The 20100-nt window shown below is 52.8% G+C and overlaps 1 protein-coding gene and 1 long non-coding RNA gene across 2 annotated transcripts; one reads left to right on the top strand and one right to left on the bottom strand.

Annotated features, from left to right (window-relative positions):
- Positions 1-7199: 7199 nt before the first annotated feature.
- CX3CL1 (C-X3-C motif chemokine ligand 1) lies at positions 7200-19437 on the bottom strand. Its single transcript, XM_077132533.1, has 3 exons — positions 19317-19437; positions 13231-13351; positions 7200-11157 (listed from the first exon to the last, which is right to left on the bottom strand). Exons 1-3 carry the CDS (start codon positions 19384-19386, stop codon positions 10245-10247), a joined length of 1104 nt encoding a protein of 367 aa, XP_076988648.1. The 5' UTR covers positions 19387-19437; the 3' UTR covers positions 7200-10244.
- LOC143659499 (uncharacterized) lies at positions 11898-13682 on the top strand. The gene is made up of 3 exons (XR_013163580.1): positions 11898-12197; positions 12800-12868; positions 13252-13682. It is a non-coding gene; the product is annotated as an uncharacterized LOC143659499 (long non-coding RNA).
- Positions 19438-20100: the final 663 nt, after the last annotated feature.

The raw sequence follows: 20100 nt of genomic DNA, 5'->3' as shown, positions 1-20100 counted from the left end.
CTGCTTTTTCAAATATGCTCGTGTGTCTCTAGTATATCTTTAATTTGATCTACAGTACCTTTCATCTCTGTGAGATCTGCTATTTTTCTATTTAATCTTTTTAATTCTTCTTTATGCTCTTCTAGTGTCTTCTTTTTTTTTTTTTTTTGCATGGGCAGGCTCCAAGAATCGAACCCAGGTCTCCAGCACAGCAGGCAAGAACTCTGCCAATTGGCAATGTGGGACAGAAATCCTGGAATGAGCTGAGACTCAGCATCAAGGGATTGAGAAAACCCCTAGAATGAGCTGAGACTCAGCATCAGGGGATTGAGAAAACGTTCTCAATCAAAAGGGGGAAGAGTGAAATGAGACAAAATGAGTATCAATGGCTGAGAGATTCCAAACAAAGTCAAGAGGTTATCCTGGAGGTTATTCTTATGCATTAAATAGATATCACCTTGTTAGTCAAGATGTAGTGGAGAGGCTGGAGGGAACTGCCTGAAAATGTGGAGCTGTGTTCCAGTAACCATATTTCTTGAAGAAGATTGTATAATGATATAGCTTTTACAATGTGACTGTGTGATTGTGAAAACCTTATGTCTGATGCTCCTTTTATCTGCCTTATCAACAGACGAGTAAAACATATGGAATAAAGATGAATAATAGGGGGAACAAATGTTAAAATAAATTTAGAGTGAAATGCTGGTGATGGGGGAGGGGGAGGGTGGGGGTATGGTATGTATGAATTTTTTTCTGTTTTCTTTTCATTTCTTTTTCTGAATAGATGTGAATATTCCAAGAAATGATCATGATGATGAGTATGCAACTGTGCGATGATATTGTGAATTACTGATTATATATGTAGAATGGAATGATCAAAAATTATGAATGTTTGTGTTTGTTTGGTGTTTTCTGGTATCTTAAAAATAATTTTAATTAATAAAATATGCCTAGAAAGAAAAAAAAAAGAACTCTGCCACTGAGCCACTGCTGTCTGCCCTCTAATGTCTTCTTGATATCCTTTATTTCTTTATAAATATCCTCAAGTAGTTTCATATTCTGTGTCGTCTCAGGTGTTTTGATTTGGTCATGTAGTGGGGCCATTTTTGTCAGGATCTTTATGAGCGTTGTGGTTTTCTGTTACATTCAGATTATCTCAATAAGGTTATTTTGCAAGTTGGTTTTCTTCATTCTTCTAAGGTTTTGTATTAATTTAGCTTTAAATTGAAGGTCCCCTTTTGCACTTGGTTTGTCCAGATCTCATGGAGGGGGTGCACTTCTACTTGGGGGGGGGGGGCGTGTCCATTAAAAGCTAGGCAGAAAAGATGCACAGGTTGTTCAATGGCAGAACGTCCACCTGTCATGTGAGAGGCCTGGGTTACACTCCCAGCCCATGCACCAAAACAAGTAAAAAAGAAAAAATAATACAGAGGGTCTGTTAAAACCTAGGTAGAAAAGAATGCATAGTTGGTTCAGTGGTAGAAGGCTCCACTGTCATGGGAGACCCAGGTTCAACTCCCAGTCCATGCACCAGAAAAATAAATCAACAAATAAAAAGATGGCAGTATGGCTCAACTGACCTCTTCGGCCTAGCCTCTCTAATGGTGCATGTCCAAAATCCTTGGGCCTTTGTGAATAAAGGGGAGTGGGACTGGAACTCCATAAGTCTCCCTTACCAGCCGGCCATCAGGTCAGCTCCATTCCATGACCCCCCTCCTCTCTAGGGGAACCCCCCCAAGTCTCTGTCAAAACCAGGTGTCCATGATAGCCCACCTGAGGGATGGGGAGCAGGCTCTGTGCACTGACCCAACAGTCCTCATGTCAGGGGAAGCAGGTCTGCCACCCTCTGGGCTCCCCACGGGAACTCCTGGCCCCAGGAGTTTATTTATTTATTTAGACCTTATTCTTGTTGTTCCATGGAACTTGGGTGAAGGCAGCTCACCCTACTCTGCCATCTTCCTGGAAATCCTTCCCTCGCCTTTTTCACTGACCACACCAGGTGATTATAGGTAGAGATAGTGAAGAGAGGACACCTGCAGATGAAAGGTCCTTTATGGGCTCAGTATCATCCTCTCCCCAATCCAGGGAGGTGGCATTGCTGCTGTTGCACATTGCAGTGAGGAGACAGGAGCACTGGGGGTGTGCAGTTCATCATTCGGCCAACGTGATGGCCAGAACTCACTGCAATGGGCAGCACAATCCCACAACTATTTATGCAGCAGTGCAGGTTGTCAGTCCCTATAATGCACTCCCTGATGGAAACACAACCCGGGGTGTCTAAGAGGCCATGGTGACCAACTCATAGAATAGCAGTAATCTCCTGTCCCCATACTCATGTGCAATGCCCAAAATCTCCCAACACTACTTGCTACCACCCTCCCCTCTGCATGACAGTGACCCAGGTGCCTGTATCCAATAGTACGTGCCCTGGAGCGGAAACCCTTGAGCCCTGGGGGGTGGGCAAGCCCCTTTCCAGTTCAATCAAGTCTGGGTAGAGGGGTCTTTCCCGGAGGCTGGTTTTCGGCCAACCTTTGCCCCTGCACCCTAAAAAGGAGACCTTGAGCCTACCAACCAGGCATCTCAGTGCTCCCAAGGATAGGACTCCAACTTCATTGATCTGATGGTAATTATGACAATATAGAAAAAACTAGGAGCAGGCCACACAGGTTGAGGTGAGAAGACAAGGCTGGGAAAGGCAAGGGAGACCCAGTAAAATGTCCAGGCAGACAGAAGCTTCAGCACTCACAGACTCCTGCAGGCTGACAGATTCCTCCTCCACCTGCTCATTTCTCCAGAGCTTTGGAGAACAAGCAAGCCCTGACCCAGCCCAGGCCCCCCAAAGGTTCTGAGCAGGCCTGGGGAGCGACGCCTCAACCAGGATGTAGTGGTAGAAGGTTCAGGGGTTCAGGTATGCCCTGGAGACATCTACCCAAATGGCCACTTTTAGTCCCTGACGTCCTTTTGAAGCCATTAGAGATCTTTCATCGGCAAGTGCCTTGGAAGGCAGCTCTCCACACAGGTAGGTAGGCTGCGTCAGAGGCACCAGGTCGGGCAGTGACAGAGGTTACCAATGGCTGTGGGCCCAGACTTTCCCTCTTTCACTCCTTCCAGAACCTCTGGCTGTCACTGGGTACCCTGAGGGGACCAAGGCACACACTGCCTGCCCTCATGGACCTTGCAAAAGCTCAGTGGAGCGAGCAGGTACAGCTGGGCCACACGAAGGTGAGGGCGGGGTATGGGGCGGTGGGCGCCCATAGCAAGGAACCTTCATTAAACTAGGAAGTCAGGGAAGGCCTCATGGAAGAAGTGACATCTACGCAGAGACCAAAGGATGAGTAGGAGTTGGCCAGGGTAACAGTGAAGGGGAAGTTATTCCAGGCAGGGGGAGAAGATACTGTTACCACTTAGAGACATGAAAGAGAAGATTGGCTTGAGGATATAACTAATGTGTGTCCATAGATGTCTGGGAGAAAGGGGGAACTGGCAGGAAGAAATGAGACCAGAGCTAGCAGGGCAATGGAAAGCCTCCAGGAAAACCAGCAAATGTCTTTGACCGTCCCTAGAGCTGTGCCAGGATGCCCCGATTCCTGGGCTCACAGGCCCAAAGTGCCTGGTTTTACTTCTGGGCTCAGAGTGTGTGTGAAACACTGGCTGACCTAGGTCACCGGACAAACAGCTGATGCTTATTAGTGTTAATATTCTTCTCCCTATTTACTCCCTTGTCTGCTGAAGTGCCCTCCAGGACATCTGAGCCATCAGAGCTCCACAGCCTCAGTGTATTTCAGAGAAACTACAAAATCCTTCTTCATTTCAACTCCACTCAATAAAAATCCCAAATAAAGCCACAGACAGCTGGCAGAGCTAAGGTTGCCCTTCATCCCATCTGCAAAGAGAACACGTGGAGAGGAATGAGCAAGATGGTAGAAAAAGCATCTTTATCCCAGTCAGGAGGGTGTTTTCAAGCCTTTTAACAATGTCATGGAAACAACAGGTTAGTGGCCAGCCATATCTACTCGGGCCAAGTAGCAACATAGTTTTCTTCCTAGATGCTAGGATTGGTGCAATAACAAACAACCTCAAAATCTCAGGGGCTTAAAACTACAAATGTTTATTTCTTCCTCACACCACATGTCCATGATATGTCAGCTGGGGTCACGCCAGAGGTTCTGAGTCATCCTCACTCTGAGACCGAAAGTAACAGGGCAGCCCTCTCCTGGAATGCTGTCAGAGGGGCAGAAAGGTTCTCAAACCTTAGCAGTTAAGTCCTGGCATCTCATATGGCACATGTTATTTCCACTCCCACTCATTGGCCAAAAATGGCCATTTTGCCCGAACCAAAATGAAAGCGCAAGCTTCCATGTGCCCAGGAAATGAGCTGGAAACATTTAGGGAGATTGACTACCACAGTCTCTAAGGACTAGAAAATGAATCAACTTCCTTTCTTGACCAAGTCTGACAAGCAGATGTCTTGCTAGTCTGGTTTTACTTAGTTGGGATTCATGAGTGTCGACCTTGCCAAATTCAAAAGCAATGCAGAGGAGAAAATTTACATCAAATTGAATAGCATCTATTCGCTTAGAAAAAGTTTGCAAATTATATAGTATTCTTTTTTGCTTAATGACACCATAACATTTCTTCACCCTACTTTTCTGAAAACCAAGAAGACTGCATTTCTTGATAGAAAGCTTATAATCTATAGTCTTGTTTGGGATCCAATAACAAAATCAAATAGAAATAGGATATTCCAAATGCTTTGAAAACATCTATTGTGTGATCATAGATTTTATTCATTGAGAGCTCACTATGTAAATGTCATTTTTCTATGAGGTGAATTCTGTTATTGCCATTCTACAGAGGAGAGGCTCAGAGAGGTTAAGGAATTTGTCTCAAGTCACATAGCTGGGCCTCCAAAGAGGCCCATGTTACATTTGCTCCTTTATTGCTAAAAACAAGTTGCCCAGATAGACGGCCAAAGAATTGAAAGCAGGACTCAAACAAATACTTGTACACCAAAGTTCATAGTAGTATTATTCAAAATAGCCAAAAAGTAAAAACAACCCAAATGTACGTCAACAGACAAATGGATAAACAAAATATGATATATGACCCCCGCCATACAGCATACAAAAAATTCAAAATTGTTTTGAAAAATTCAAAAATGTTTGAATCATATAAAAAATATATATTTGTAAAATATAGATGATAAATCCATACAATGGAATACTATTCAGTGATGAGAAGGAATTAAGTTATGATACATAATACAACATGGATGAACCTTGAAAACATTATGCTAAGCGAAATAAGCCAAACATGAAAGAGCAAATATTATATGACTCCACTTACATGAAATATCTAGAATATGCAAATTCATAGAGACAGAAAGAAAATGAGAGGTTACCAGGGTCTGGGGTGGGGGGTGGGGGCAATGGACAATTATTGCTTAGTGGGTAAAGAGTTTCTGTTTTGAGTGATGAAAATGTTTCAGTAATGGAAGATGGTGATGGTAGCATAACTTTGCAAAAATAATTAATATCACTGAACTGAACACTTAAAATGATTGAAAAGGCAAATTTTATAGTATATACATGTTACCAAAATAAGAAAAATAGTCTTGGAACAAAAACAGCCAACACGCTCAGTGCAGATAATTCCATTCTGTTCTCTGGAGCAATGGGATCCCTTGAAGATAAAGAGGGGCATCTCTTCCAAAACATGCTCTGCTCTGGAATTTTCCTGGGTTCAGAGGTCCTGCCCCCATCAGATTTGGCAAATTCCCCCATGGGCTTCAAGTCACCAAACTGCTGTGATCTCAGGAAAGCCAACCTGGCATCTTATCTTATTTTTAAATCCTTGCAGAGAAAGCAATATTTATCCAGAGAGCACATGACTGAGCTGAGTGGAATGAGGCATGGATCGTCTCCTGAGCTCTTGTATACACACAGAAACAGCTGGGCATGTACGCACACGCACACACACACACACACACACACACACCATGGCCTCCAGGCGCCTGTTATTCAGTTTCAAGCTGGGAATTCCCAGCCTTTCATTTCTATTTTTTTCTGCCTTGCCTCACCCTGTTGGGAATGTACAGAGAACACGGGAGAGGTGGGGGACTGATAGCAGTGGAGGGGAAGGCTGTGGGTAGCTACTGCCCAAGGGTTTCACAGGGAGCTCAAAACTGGTGAGGCACTCAATCCTCTTATTTTGAGTGCAGGGCATTTTTTGAAAGTGCAGATTCCCAGGCCCCACCTCTGGTGTCTGAGCTCAATAGGCTCAGGAGTCAGTGTTTTTAAGACTCTGTGGATTACACTTTCAGGACAGTGAATGGAAATCTTGGGTTCTGTGGAAAGACCTCAGCTCACAGCCTAGCTCTGCTGCTTCTAAGCACGGTGACCTTGGGCAAGTCACACATCTTTTGATCATCATCAGTGAAATGGGGATTGTTGATTGTTGTACATTAAGAATTCAGTATCCTGCTTGTAGGAAACATTAAATAAACGATGGCTATAATTGTAATAATTTTAATTATTATTACTCAGAGCCCTGATGGCCCCATCAGAGATTTCAGAGGCCTCCAAGTCTCCATCGAACTCTACAGTGTTTCTGGGAATTGCTTTCACTTAAGTTGAGCTCTTCACTGAAAGAGGAAATAAAAGCACAAAAACCCCAAGATCCTTGGGGACCTACTCTGGACTGAAGGAGGATGCAGATTTTTCCGGCTCCTCCTGCATTTGCCAAGCCTGATGGGGATGTTTAAACCTGGCCCAAGAATGTGATAAAAACACAAGAACATGTATTTTAATTTCAAAGCTCCTTGGCGCTTCACCTCACTGGAGGAGTAGTGTGTGCAGAGAGGTTGGGGGCTGTGAGTTTGCCTGCAGCAGACCTCCTTGTGAGGTAGAAACAAGAAAAAGCAGAGGAAACTGGGTTCGGGGTACAGCAGGGACAGCTGGAGCTCACCGAAACTGAAAGTACTGGAATTTGCAGCTTGGGACAGGCAGCAAATGCAGACTCTTGCAGGAACCGCAAACTCAAATGTCTGTGGGATTTGGCAGGCAATAAAATGAGGGAAGCTAGCAGGGTGTGAGAAAAAGCATTTGACCATGCTTTTTCTGTTTTCACTTGTCCTACTTTTGACGGAGACTTGGGCTCAGAGAAAAAGATCCTTACTGTGGGAAAAGAACCAAGAAAACAAGGCAATGATAAATGGCAACTGATACGACTTTGGAATCTAGGAGTGCCAGGGAGTGAAGGGGACACAGGAAACCCATCACCACGGGCAGCTGCTGCTCAGGCCCCCCACCCAATGCCACCCCCAGGGTGGGGGGAGATGAGGGTCTGTGGGTGTGAAGTCGAATCTGAGTCTCCATGAGAACATAGGAAAGTGGTTTCTGATATATGTAATTTCCTGATTTTTGAATGGTGCACTATGCAGATTGTAAGACATTGTGATATTTAATAAACCAGTAATAAAGAAAATACCTGCCAATTAAATTATACCAAAAATTGATCGTTAATTAAATCTCAATTTCAAGGGTGTCACAGTGTGAAAAAAATGTGCATCTTAAAATCCACATGTGTTGGCTGGACTCAGCCTATGGTACACTTGTGTAGTTCCCAACCTGAACAACTGTACATAGCAGCTCTTCCGACGCCATCCCAGGACACTAAAAAGAGCTGTCAGGAGGCTTACCCCTTGGCTCACATTTAGGAACACCCAAGTCCCTTGAGGGAAGGTAATCCCTCTTCAAGTTTCATCTGAGCCAGGAATGAATCAAGGCAGAAAAGAGGAAAATGTGGCCCAGTTAGCATCCATGGGTTTCTTGATCTCAAATGTGGTGACAAGACCCCTCCAAACTGGCAATTCAGTAGGCATGGGGTGGCGGCAGCACAGGGGTTCCAATCCTGGTCAGGAATGGGAGACACTAGAAGAGGTCTCACATCCACATTTACACAGGCCCAGAGAGGTGAAGACATAGGTCCAACATCACACAGCTGGACAGGACAGAGCCAAGCCAAGGGCCCACCCCTATCTCTAATGCCCCTTATCCCTGCCCCAAGCAGGTTGGAGACCCTCACTCACCTCCCACAGGCCAAAACAGGGTGTCCCTGGCCCCTCTCTTCTTCCACCCCTTTCTGACACCGTTTGCTGGGCCTGACCCAGAGAAAGCACCTTATTTGATTCACAAGACTTTTTAATTTTATTACTAAAATACAAAATGGCACAGACATTGGTGACGGGGGTTGGAAAAGTAAAAGGGTCAACCAACTCCTTCCAAAGTCCACCCCAAATTGTCCTTGTCCATGCCCTGCTTGGAGGAACTAACGAAGTCCAAAATCCTTGGAAAGGGATTCCAAGCCTTTTCCCACAGAAGTGGGGAGTCCCATGACCAGGAACCCTACCCTTGAAGGCTCTCCCAGAATTGAGGAGCCCAAACAAAGTGCATTTAGCCCTGCTCACCCCCTCTCTGAGCCCTCCGAGTGTCCGCACACAGGCTGGCTCCTGCCTTCCAACACTCTGCAGGGGTGACACCAGCGTCTGTTTCCTTCCTCTGAGCATCTGACCTCATCTGCGAAGAAGTGTGTCACCCACGGGTGGCCAAGGCCCGGCCCATGGGAGGCACCTCGGGTGAAGGGCAAGGGTCACCGTTGGGGACACCAAAGGGAGGGGTAGTGGCTGCCCCCGGGGCCCGAGGGGTGGTGGCTAGCCAGGCCAGCCTCCAGCCTCCAGTGTCTTCTAGGCGTGCCTGAGCCCTTAGCAGCCAAAAGAGGGAACCGCTGACCTCCTACCCACAGCTTCCCTCCCGACAGAGCAGAGTCCCTTTCAGAGATAAACCCGGAACCTCAGGCTTCGTGGGTGGTTCTGAACTCATGGAAAGCAACATGGGAATTCCTGACCCGGCTTGCAGTGGGGGTCCGGGGGATGGGGTGGGGGGCCTTGAGTGCAGGAAGCTGTGTTTTCCCGGCGTGAGCGAGGTGGAAAGTGCTGGGCTCGGGTGAGACACAGGGGATGCTGCCCAGCCACTACACAAGTCCTAAAGCGCGTCTTCCTCTTTGTCACCCCCGACATCATCATGGTCACCAAGCTCCCAGGGGAGCCCGGAGACCCTCCCCCACGCCCTCAGCCAATCCCTCTGACCCATGAATACGAGCCTGGAGAGACCTGAGGGGCTGTCCTCAAGGCCAGGGAGGGGCTGTCCTCAAGACCAGGGAGGGGCTCTGGTCTCTCAAGTGCCACAGCACCCCCCCCCCCCCAAGAGGCCCACAGTGCACCAGTCATTCCACGCAAAGCCTCGGGGGACCGGGGCCAAGGATGTGCCTATCAAATAGGCTGGCACTGTGCCAGCCCACGTGCCCAGCTGATGACTCTCCGGCTGCACCAGGGTCTGGGGAAAGGGGGACCCGGGGCACTCAGCGGGGCCTGCCCAGGGTACAGGCTATTGCCACATATTGGCCACCCCCTATGTAATCCAGCTCTTTGCTTTCACAGATGGGAAGCCAGAGGCACAGAAAAGGGGCAGGAGTGGGCCTCTGTCACGCGGAGGCCTTGGGACCAGAACCTCGGCTCTGGCTCACAGTCCACGTTCCTTCACTGCACAGCGGGGACCAGGGAGGAAAAGCTCCAGCCCGCCAGGCCACTGCAGCGCCCCTTCCCATGGTGTCCGAGCCTGAGGGCAGGGCCTTAGCCGGTGCAGTCTCAGGAATCACACTAGCTTCCTGCAAGTAAAGACTCATTCCTGGTGGGGGGAGGGGCTCTGGGCAGGGGTGGGCGGGAGGAGCGGGAAAGGGGGTAGCACCGCAGGTGGCTGGTGGCTGGCGACTGCAGCGGGTCCACGAGACGCGACGAGATGGGAGGGGACGGGCAGAAGGAGTGGGGTGGGCTCTGGCCTGACGCTCATCTGTAAAAGGGGACAGGCGTGGCTCCCACGGGGTAGGGGTGGGGGGCCCGGGGGTCACGGGGGCTGGGCATTCAATAAATAAGTGTTCATCAGGGCTGGGACAGTGTCAGAAGGAACCTCCAACCAGCCAGCAGCAGAGGACAGTTTTCTGGTTTGGGGACGTTGGAGGGAGCCACGGAGGCTGTCCCCTCCCTTGGCCGCAGTGGGTCAGGAATGGTCGGGGTGGCTTCCCGGGGGTGCCCACTTCCCAGCTCCGATCATCCCAGCCCGGGCCAGGCCCTTGGGTGAGGATGGGTACGAGGAGGGGGGACCCCAAGCAGCCGTCTGAGTTGAACCACTGGGTGCAGGCAGGCGGGCGGCTCACACCGGCACCAGGACGTAGGAGCTGCTGCCGCAGCTGCGGGGCACGTAGCGGAGCCCCTCCACCACCTCGCCGGCCACCTTGCGGGGGCAGCCCTGGAGGCTCTGGTAGGCGAACATGACAACCCCCAGGCAGAAGAGGAAGCCAAGGAAGGCCAGCAGCCCCACTGCCTGCCTCTGGGTGGCCGCCTGGGAGTCGGGGACGGGGGTGATAAGGACGCCCAGCCTCTGGGGGTCCACAGTGGCGTGCATGGGCTCCTCAGACTTGGGGGTCCAGCTGCCTGAGGCCCCGGTCTCCCTGCTGGGGGCCTCTTCGGAGACGGCGGGGGCCATGCTCCCGGGCCCCCAGTCCAGGAAAGCATCTGTGTGAGCTGGAAGGGAACCCGTCGGCTCGGGCCCTGGAGAGTTCTCCGCCATGGGGCCCTGGGCCTCGACCCACACAGGTCGGTCTTCAGGCCGAGCCTGGTCCTCCGGGCCCGACTGTGACGGGGTGGGGCCCTCGGTGGAGGGGGCGTCGGTGGCCTGGCCCCCAGCCCCAGCAGAGCTCTGCCAAGCCGTGGCGGTGGACGCGGCAGCCCCGCTGGGAGGCTCGGTCTCCCAGGGCCCGGCTGGAGGCCCTCGGCCCTGAGCCTTTGAAGCCAAGGGGGGCCTGGTCCAGGGGGAGCCCGATGGTCCAGTTGGCAGCTCTGGGGACGTCCCCGCGGCTGTCTGCGTCTCCTGGGAAGGACTTGTCAGCTCCAGACTGCCGCCCTGCTCGCTCCGGGCCTCACCCCCGCCGACCTGCTTCTCGAACGTGCCGCCGTGCCCACTGTGAGCCGGGGCCGCGGGCTGGCGGTCTAGGTGCTCCATGGCTTCCTGCACCCATTTCTCCTTTGGGTCAGCACAGAAGAATTTATTCTTCCTGGTCTCCAGGCTACAGGAGAAGAAAACAGGGAGCCAGTAAGGCTCAGAGGCCAGGGTGGTGTGGGGACAGGCGCGGGGGCTCCGAATCCCACCTCCACCCTCCGCAGCGGCCACCCTCAAGCTCCAGGGCCTGCCGTGAGAAACGGAGAGAAGAAGTCCACCTCCTGCGGCGTGGCCAGCCGGCTCCGGCAAACCGGGACTGAAGGGATTGGGGGGATGTGGGACTTTCAGTGTTTATTCATTAAAAATGTTTTTTTTTTTTAATGAGAAATTTTGGGTTTACAGAACAATCCTGCATAAATACAGGCTTCCCATTTACCATCCTGCTATGCCACCTTGCACTGGTGTGGGGCCTTTATTACCACTGGTGAAAGCACATTTTTATAATTGTACTGTTAGCTACAGTGGATGGTTTAACGTAGGGTTCACTGAGTTGTACTGTTTCATAGATTAAACACTTTTTCCTGGTTCCATATATACAGCCTAAAATCTCCTCTTTTAACCACACTCAAATCTATAAACCAGTGCTATTAAATACACACTTTTAGTTTTAAGGTCAGGAGAGACACAGGCAACCAGGACAAGCTGGTCACCCTAATTCTGTGTTGACAAATATGTCAATTATGCAAAGGTCCTGGCTCCAGGCTGGGGACCATAATAGTTGGGAATAATAAGGATGCTAATAATCTTAGGGTTCCTTTAAGGCAGCTGCTCTGGGCTGTAAGTCTCCTGATTGGGAGAGGACCTCGCAGGTGTGGCTGTGGTGGAGCCTCGTCTCCCTGGAAGGAACCCTACGTCACAGTGTCCGCTTCCTCCTCTCCCCTGGTTTCCCGGCTACGGTCTCCTACCTCTCCTCTCCTAGTGGGTGTCATGTGCCGAAAGGACACCTCGTGGCAGCCACACTAGGACACGACGTTCCACCCAAATCTTGAGCTTCCTCTGAAGCTGCATGTGGCTGGTTCACTGGCCACAGCTCAGAGCGGGCCCGGGACTTTGCTCCATGCCACCGCTTGTGCTAGATGGTTTGCCTCTGGTTAAACATCCTGCAAGGTGGGCCTCATGCTTGTCCCCATTTTATAGATGAAGAAACAGGCTCAGAGAAGTAAAGTAGAGGAGCCTGGCTCCTGTCTGCTGGGAAGCCAGCAAAGCCTAGCGAGCAGGGTCCCTTCCCCTGGGGCTCCCTGCCTCCTCCTCACCTAGAAAAAGGAAGCAAACATGTGGGGGGATCTGGGGAAGTGAGCCTTGGGGAGAGCAGAGGGATCAGACTGGACCTGGCTGCTTTTAGAAACTTCACAATTGAGAAGAGGAAGTGCTGGGCTTCCTTTTGCTGAGCCAAGACTGCAAAGGGGTCCTGGCCATTTCCTGCTGCCAGGGCCCTGGGCCTGGCCGGGGCTGCTTTAGGATCCAAAAGTCAGTCCCGAGGAAAGGCCGTGGCACTGGGTGATTTGGCAGGACCCTGGAAGGGGCTCAGGAAAGGCTCCTGAGCCCAGGGGGTCCTGGCATCAGCTTGTTCCCTCCCCAAAGCCTCACAGAGGTCCCTTAATTTACCATCAGTTAAATGGAGACAGCACCCTCTTCCTCATCTCTACTCAGCAGCATTCAGACCCCCCTGTCAAGCCCTTCAATCACATTATCTCCTTCCATCCTCCCAGCTACCCCTTTCACAGATAAGGAAACTGAGGCTCAGACACGGAAGGAATGGGACCAGGACCAGGCAGCTGGTAAGTGGCAAGGCCAGACTTGGTGCCAGATGAGTTACAGTACAGTACCCGTGCTTTGAGGCCACCAGGCTACCTCCCCGTGACATCCAGTGGGTCTGAGTGCTGTATGGAACTTGCTTCTGTTTGGGGAAATGACCCTCCTTGGTGGCCACCGGCCAGGGCAGCTACCTTCAATGGTAGCGGGTCATTCAGGAAGCCCCTCCCGCCTTGGCCACGTGGCACTGGTGTGCAGGTCAGTGAGGCGGCTGGCCAGCTGGGAATAAGAGGCGCATCTGCCCGGATGCACGGCCAGGGGTCTGTGTCGGGGCACATGAGGCGTGGACACAGATTGGCCGAGGACAGGGACCCCGGGCAATACTTACATGATGGCTCTCCTGCCGCAGGACTCCCGGTTCTGTTCGTAGTGGATCAGGAGCGCTACGGGGATCTTTGAAGTCATCTTGTCGCAGAAAACCCTGCATTTCTTCACACCGTGCTGCTGTCCTGAGACCACAGAGGCCCCCCGGTCAGCAGGGCTGTCTGCGGGCACCCAGCCTCCCAGCCCCACGTTGGCGCATCCTAGCCGGACCACCCAAGCTGGATGACATCTTGCAAGGCCAAGGCACACCCTGGCCTTCAAGGGCCTGGACCTCCCATCCCACCATCATCAAGCCCCTCCATGCCTCAGTTTCCCCACCTGCAAAATAGGGACTGACAGTTGTTGTAAGGATTAATGGAAATGAATCCTTAACTTAGAAAACTGATTGCCTGGCACACAGCACGTGTTTCATTTTAAAAGTTCAGTTCCTGTAACTGGTCTACAGCCGGGGGGATTTGAGCCTGAGAGTGGCCAGATGGACCTGAGGTCATGAGGCCAGCAAGTGTTGGGACAGGCTCTTCCACCAGGCCTGGGCCCCTTTACCTCCCTGCCATGGTCTTGCCCACCCCCTGCCTATCCCCCCATCCTTGTATTTCCCCCAGCAGGTCACCTGCTAACTGTTCCACTCACTCCTCCCTCATCCCTCCTGCCTCCCACTCAGGCTCTTTTATGTACGTGGATTTTCCAGGCCTTTCCAGACACACCCAGCCCCTGTCCAACTGCACCTCCCGTGCCCACCCCATGACGCATGCACACACATGCACACACATCAGCAAACACGACGGTACACATATACCCCCTACACAAAAACACATACGGATACACAACCAGACAAGCGTTGCAGATAACTTTTTAAAAGGTGTAAGGACAACCCCCGTCTAAGGGAGGCGGCATGTGCAGGACAGATGATCTGCCAATCCACCATTAAGAGCCAGATGAGTTTGAGAGCAGTTGCTGGGACAGGCTGACTCGTGCTTCATGAAGAACTTGGAGTTCCTGGGCTAGGTTGGGAGAGCAGGAGTTAGGAGGAGTGATGGACATAGGGGATGGACGGGGCGGGCAGGAGGATGCAATTGGCTGGGTACCACGTGGAACCAGAGAGAAACTCCACGGCAGGATGACGATGGCTCCAATGACAATTGAATAGATGTTTGAGGTTGTGTCCATTACATTTCCACAGCCCCCTTCTCCTAAAATCTCTAGCAGAATCTACTCTTCTTGGACTCGGTGTCCAAGCTCTGAGGAGAGGGGGCAACATTGGCCAAAAATGTAGAAGCACCAGAGTTGCAGATCTGGGTCAAAATTAAGTGCAACAGGAGCCAGATCCCAGAGGGTTCTGCAAAACCCCAAAGGCCTGGCCTTCCGGGGCAGCACAGCCAGGGGCAGGCTGAGCTTCTCGCTCTCCAGGGCCTGGGAGGTTCCCAGCCGATCCCTGGGCTCCATCTAAATACACATTGCTCATGTGTAAATAGTTACACACGCGGCTATGCAAAAACAGCCCCCTTCCCAAATGCACACTCACACCCCACCCCATCTGGGATCCGTCCCCTCCTCTCTCTGGCACTCCCCCTCAGCCTTGGCCCATCTCCCCTCTGGGAAGTGTAGTTCAGGGTCTGCAGCACTGGGGGATCTGAGGATGGGTGGGAGGAGGGTCCCTGAGTCACAAGAAAACAATCTGAGCACCCGGGATGTGAAAGTTGCCCCATAGCCTTATTGCCCTCCTTCCCTGCAGAGCTTCCAATGACCCAGCTGCAGCTCCCTGGCCCTAAGTGGAACCAGGCAGCAGCCCCCTCTGGACAGATCTGGCAGATGTCTCCTTGGGGAAGCCCCTTCCCCCACCAAAAGTGGGGTCCCTGGGTAACCTGGAGCTAGGTAGAGGCAAAGGGGGCAGCCCAGTGGGCAGCAGGAAGGCACATTCTATGGGCCACGTCCAGGATGGGGAAGGATGGCCACTGCTCACCTCTGGGGCTTAGAAGAGCTACAGAGTCACCCTAACCCCAAGGTCCCCACCCTCTGCCTCGGTGCCTGACTGCCCTTGGCCAGCTCTGTGGCTGGTTCTGCTGGGCATGCTGGCAATGAGCCTAGGGGAGGTGTTTCCCTTCTCAGAGCTGAAATGTTCTTTTCTGTAAAATGGAGTTGATGCCTCCAGCCAGCCAGTCACCTATCACTGTTATGTTTGCCCCCCTGGGACATGAGTGTCAGAAGAGCAGGGATCTTGTTTGTGTTGCTGTTCCAGTGTTCCCCAAGCACAAGGTGGGTACTCAATAAACACTTGTTGAATGAATTAATGTCTCAACCTACTAACCCTTCTTGATGCTTCCACCCAGCCAGCCAGCCAGCTATCCATTTACTATCCGTCACTTGTCACTCTCTTACCTCCCCTCACAGAGCCACCTGTTCTCCCATCCCCTACCCGTCCCCATCCCATCAACTATACATCCACCCACTATCCTCTCTCCCACCCACCCACCTGTCCACTCCCACCCATCCTTCACACCTCTTCCATCTAATCAGCCATCCTCTCCTCAGCAACCCACTCATCCATCTTTAATCCATCCATCCATTCATCCACCCATCCAGGTCCTGACTCAGTCAGCAAACATTTGCTTGAATTCCTTTTGGATAAAAACAAAGACGCAGGTCCCCCTTTTCCTTAACCCTAAGCTCTTTCTCCCACAATGCCAGTGCTGAGCTGGGAGATGAGAGCACCACGTTTCTTCAGTCAGTCAGCCAATGCTGATCCCTGCCCCAGGCCAGGCTGTGCGCTGGGTGCTGTGAGACATACTGTGATGAACAAGGCCTGTTCCTGCCCTCAGAGGGCTCCCAGTGTGATGGGCAGCTAAGACATGCCCACAAAGTATGAGAGCTCTTTGTTGAGCTCTCCTCAACAAAGAGCACACCTACTGTGTGCTGACCTGTGCCCAGCACATGCACTTCTGCTCTCCTGGGTCTTCAGCACCCCTGCAAAAGTGGATCATTATCCCCATTTGCGGGACACAGAGAAGCTCAGAGGAGTTATACAACTTGCCCGAGGCTACCCGGCAACTCAGTGCAATAGGAGGTTTTCCCCCCTGCAGCCCCTAGAGGATATGATGTTCTGGTCAGCCTGAAATGCCAGAAAGAAACACCTTATTTCAGAACATTTTCCAAATGTGCTAAGCGTATATGAGGGAGAGACTACTTCCAACTGCAAGTGATCAGGGGAGGCTTCTTGGAGGAGGTGCCCTTTAGGCTGGCCTTCAAGGACTGCTATGAGGCTCACAGGCTGAAATGGATCGGGATGTTCTGGGCGAGGTGGTAGAGAGCTTCGCTTGATTGCTCAGCAGCATATCTCTGTGCAAGTCACTCACCTTCTCTGAGCCTCAGTTCCCTTACCTATAAAATGGAAAGGATAGCAGCTGCTTCACGGGATGGTTGTGAGGGAAAATTTTCTTTTTAAATATCTGGACCACTGTCCTCTTACAGCAGGGTTTCCCAACAGGGACGCTGTTGACAATGTGGACCAGATCTTGCTTTGTTGTGGGGGGTGTCTTGTGCGCCCTAAGACGTTTACTGGCATCCCTGCTTTCTGCCCACTGGACGCCAGGACGGCCTCCCAACCAAAATGTCTCCAGACTTGACCAAATGTCCACTGGCAGGTGGGGGCTAAAGTCCCCTCTGAGTACCCCCACCCAAGAGATGCCCTCATGGTGCCCTCCTTCCCCTCCCTGAAGTCTGAGATGCCCCTTCTCAGTGAGCCTTCCTGCCCCCCATTCCAAATTTCAGCACCCCCCATTCCCGCTCCCTCTCCCTCTCTATTGTTTTAATCACAGCACTTGTTTCCTTCTAACAGACCAAATCATCTACTTTTTAATTAAGTTCATGGTCTGACTTCTCCAGTAGAATTTCACTGCGAGGGGCGGGATCTTGGGCTATTTTATTCACTGATGTGGCCCCAGCACCTGGAACAGGACCTGGAACATAGTAGGTGCTCAATAAATATTGGTTGAATGAATGAATGAACAAAATGCACAGGGAAGTGCTTGGTGATATAGAAAACCTTAACCAACAGAGAGAGAGAGAGAGAGAAAGGAATTTTTATTTAAATCTGACAGGAGCCTGGATGGAGAATGAATCTATCCTCCCCTGCCTTCCCCACCCGCCCCCACCGTTGTTCAGGAGAGCAGACTAAGACGGCTTAAAACAGGTTTTTTCTCTTTCTTGCTGGGGCGTGGGTGGGCGTGAATGCGTCAGTGCTGCGGGGGGCGGTGGGGGCGGGAACCTCAGTTCTGACTTGTATCTGCAGGTTCGTTATATAAAGCGGAGCAGCGTCGCTCCGGACACGGGCCAGCAAACCCACATTTGGGGACTGACGCAGCTTCCCTGCACCAGCCGGGGGAGCAGCTGCAAAGCCCCCAGCCCCTCTTGGGGCCTCTCTGACTTCCGTAGTCTCTCCCCTCCCCGCGGCAGCCGCCCCCACCCCCAGTCCTGCCCGGGCTCCAAGGGGGCCCCTAGAAGCCACCAAGCTAGGAACCTGATGGTCCTGAGCCTTTGGGCTGCTAGACAGAGCGTCCAGGGACACCCCCAGACCCCCTCCCCATCCCAGTTATTGGAGGCCCCCTCTACCACTAGCTTAGTAAAAGGAATCTTCCTCCTCCTCCCCCTCCCCCTTCTCTTCCTCCTCCTCCTGCCCCCTCCCTTACTTTCTCTTCCTTCTCCTCCCCCTCCTCTTTTCCCTCCTACTCTCCTCTTCCCCATATCCTCTCCCTGCTCTTCCTCCTCCCTCACATCCTCTCCCTCCTCCTCCTCCTCCTCTTCCGAAATGCCCTCATAGGCATTGGCGCCTCATGGCACCCCCAGGAAGTAATAGCTATATTTAAAAGTGCAGCATCTGGAACCAGAGAAGAAGGCAAGACCTTGCCTGGGGTCACACAGCAAGGCTGTGGCAAACCGGCCACCATCTGACCCCCCAGTTTTCAGTGCTATCCCCAAGCCCCTCAGGCCTGGGGGGCACACCCAGGAAGCAGGACACCTGCAGGGATTCACCTCCACTGCCCCCCCCACCCCATCCCCAGCCCCGCTCCCTGCCTCACTGATGGGTTTTCCCTAGAGAGAGGGACTCAGGAGAAAGTGTGCTCCATGGCAGTGTCCTGGAAGCGGGAAACTGGTTCTCACCTTCCCTGAGGCCTGCTGTGTGATCTAAGGCCTGATCCCACCCTCTCTGAGCCTCACCCTGTCCCACGGCCAGGTACTCCCAGAGGATGGGGCGGCCTATAACTGTCCACTCAGGAGCTGGGTCCTCTCTCCTGCATCCCATCTAGCAAACCTTGCCCTCTCCTGCCCTGCTTGCTGGCTGTGCATCTTTGGGCCAGTTTCTAAACCACTTTGAGCCTCCATCTTACTCGGGTCAATGGGAATGGATACACCATGCCCTACCAGCTCCCCCCAGAAAGCGAGTGACTGAAGTGACTGGAGCTGAAAGCATTTTCTAAACTGTGCTTGGAGGAGAAAGACTCTGTGATGGGGGGAAGGAGAAAAAAGCTGGGCAGAGGGAACCAGGCTACAGGCCAGAGCAGCAGCAATGAGCCCAATCCATGGTCAGCAGTGACCTTGACCTTCGTTGGGCCTGGGTCCCTTACTGCTGGGGGTCTTGAGATCAGCGCAGGAGAAAGTCCCAACAGTGGTCTGGCCCAGGGCCAGGCTGAGACTCAGGAGTCCCGGCTGCGGATTACACATTAACCCTGAGTGGGAGTTAACCACTGCCAGCCGGGGCCTCCCACCACTTCCCACCAGGAGCCTCCTGGGCGCCCCCCATCCTCCACCCTCCTGGCACACACACCTGGGCACCCTCACGCCATCCACACTGCCTCTCCGTGTTGCTCTCTGGCCCAGGCAGAGGCAGTCTCTGGAGACAGAGCCCAATGGCAGGAGTGGCCGTCGGCATCCAAGGGGCTCAGCCTCCAGGAACATCCTCAAGGAAGCGCCACGATCAGACCCCAGACCTGTTTCACCCTGGGAAGGTCTTGGGGGCCCCGACGTCCGGACTGAGGGGCAGAATTGAGGCTGGGGGCTCCCCCACCCTGCTCAGGCCCGAGTCCAGGCTCCACTCACCAGTCAGCGAGCTGGTCAGATGGCAGAGGGCAGCCAGCCGGAGCAGCCACGAGACGGACCCGGGAGTCATGGCTGAGGGCGGGCGGGGGTCCAGGCGGGGGCCAGGGCCGCGCGGCGTTCGTCGGAGCTCAGTGCTGTCCCCGCACTGGAGCGCGGCGGCTTTTTATACTGGGACGCGGCTGCCTCCGCCTCCCGGCCCCCGCAGCAGGCAGGGGGAGGGGAGAGGAAGGGAGCCGGTGCGCGGCGGCTGGATTCCTCGGGATGTTGCCAAGGAACCGAGCTGGCTCCAGGGCTCTGGGCGGGGACAGCGGCAGGGGGTCCAGGGCTGGCTGCTCTCAGTGCTGCCGCGGCTCACACTGGGACCTGCCTGGAAGGCCAGACCGGGCCTGCTGGGGTGTCAGAGGGCCTCCTCACCTCGCCTGTGCCCAGGCGCCTCCCGGGAACCGGCTCACGCAGCTGGAACTGGCCTGGGGTCCTAGCTACTAAGTGGGCGATAAACAAAAGAACAGTGGGGCAGGGGCGCGGAGAGCTGGCTGCAGGCCGGACGGGAGCCCGCATTGGCCCCGCCAGCCTGGGTCTGACATGCTCGCCTTTGGTCTGGGGGTTCTCACCCCACACCTTCACCCCTTAAAGCCCCAAGTCCTTGGCTAAGAGCACTGGAGCACTGAACTGTGAGCTCTGGGGCGGGGAGGCAGCTGGGGGCGCATTCATCAATGCATCCCCTGTGCCCAGCATGGAGCCTGGCAAACAGTAGGGACTCATACAATGTTTGCTGAATGACCCA

Source organism: Tamandua tetradactyla, chromosome 16, assembly GCF_023851605.1.
Source record: "Tamandua tetradactyla isolate mTamTet1 chromosome 16, mTamTet1.pri, whole genome shotgun sequence".
NCBI lineage: Eukaryota > Metazoa > Chordata > Mammalia > Pilosa > Myrmecophagidae > Tamandua > Tamandua tetradactyla.
This window is presented reverse-complemented; position numbering and strand designations above follow the sequence as displayed.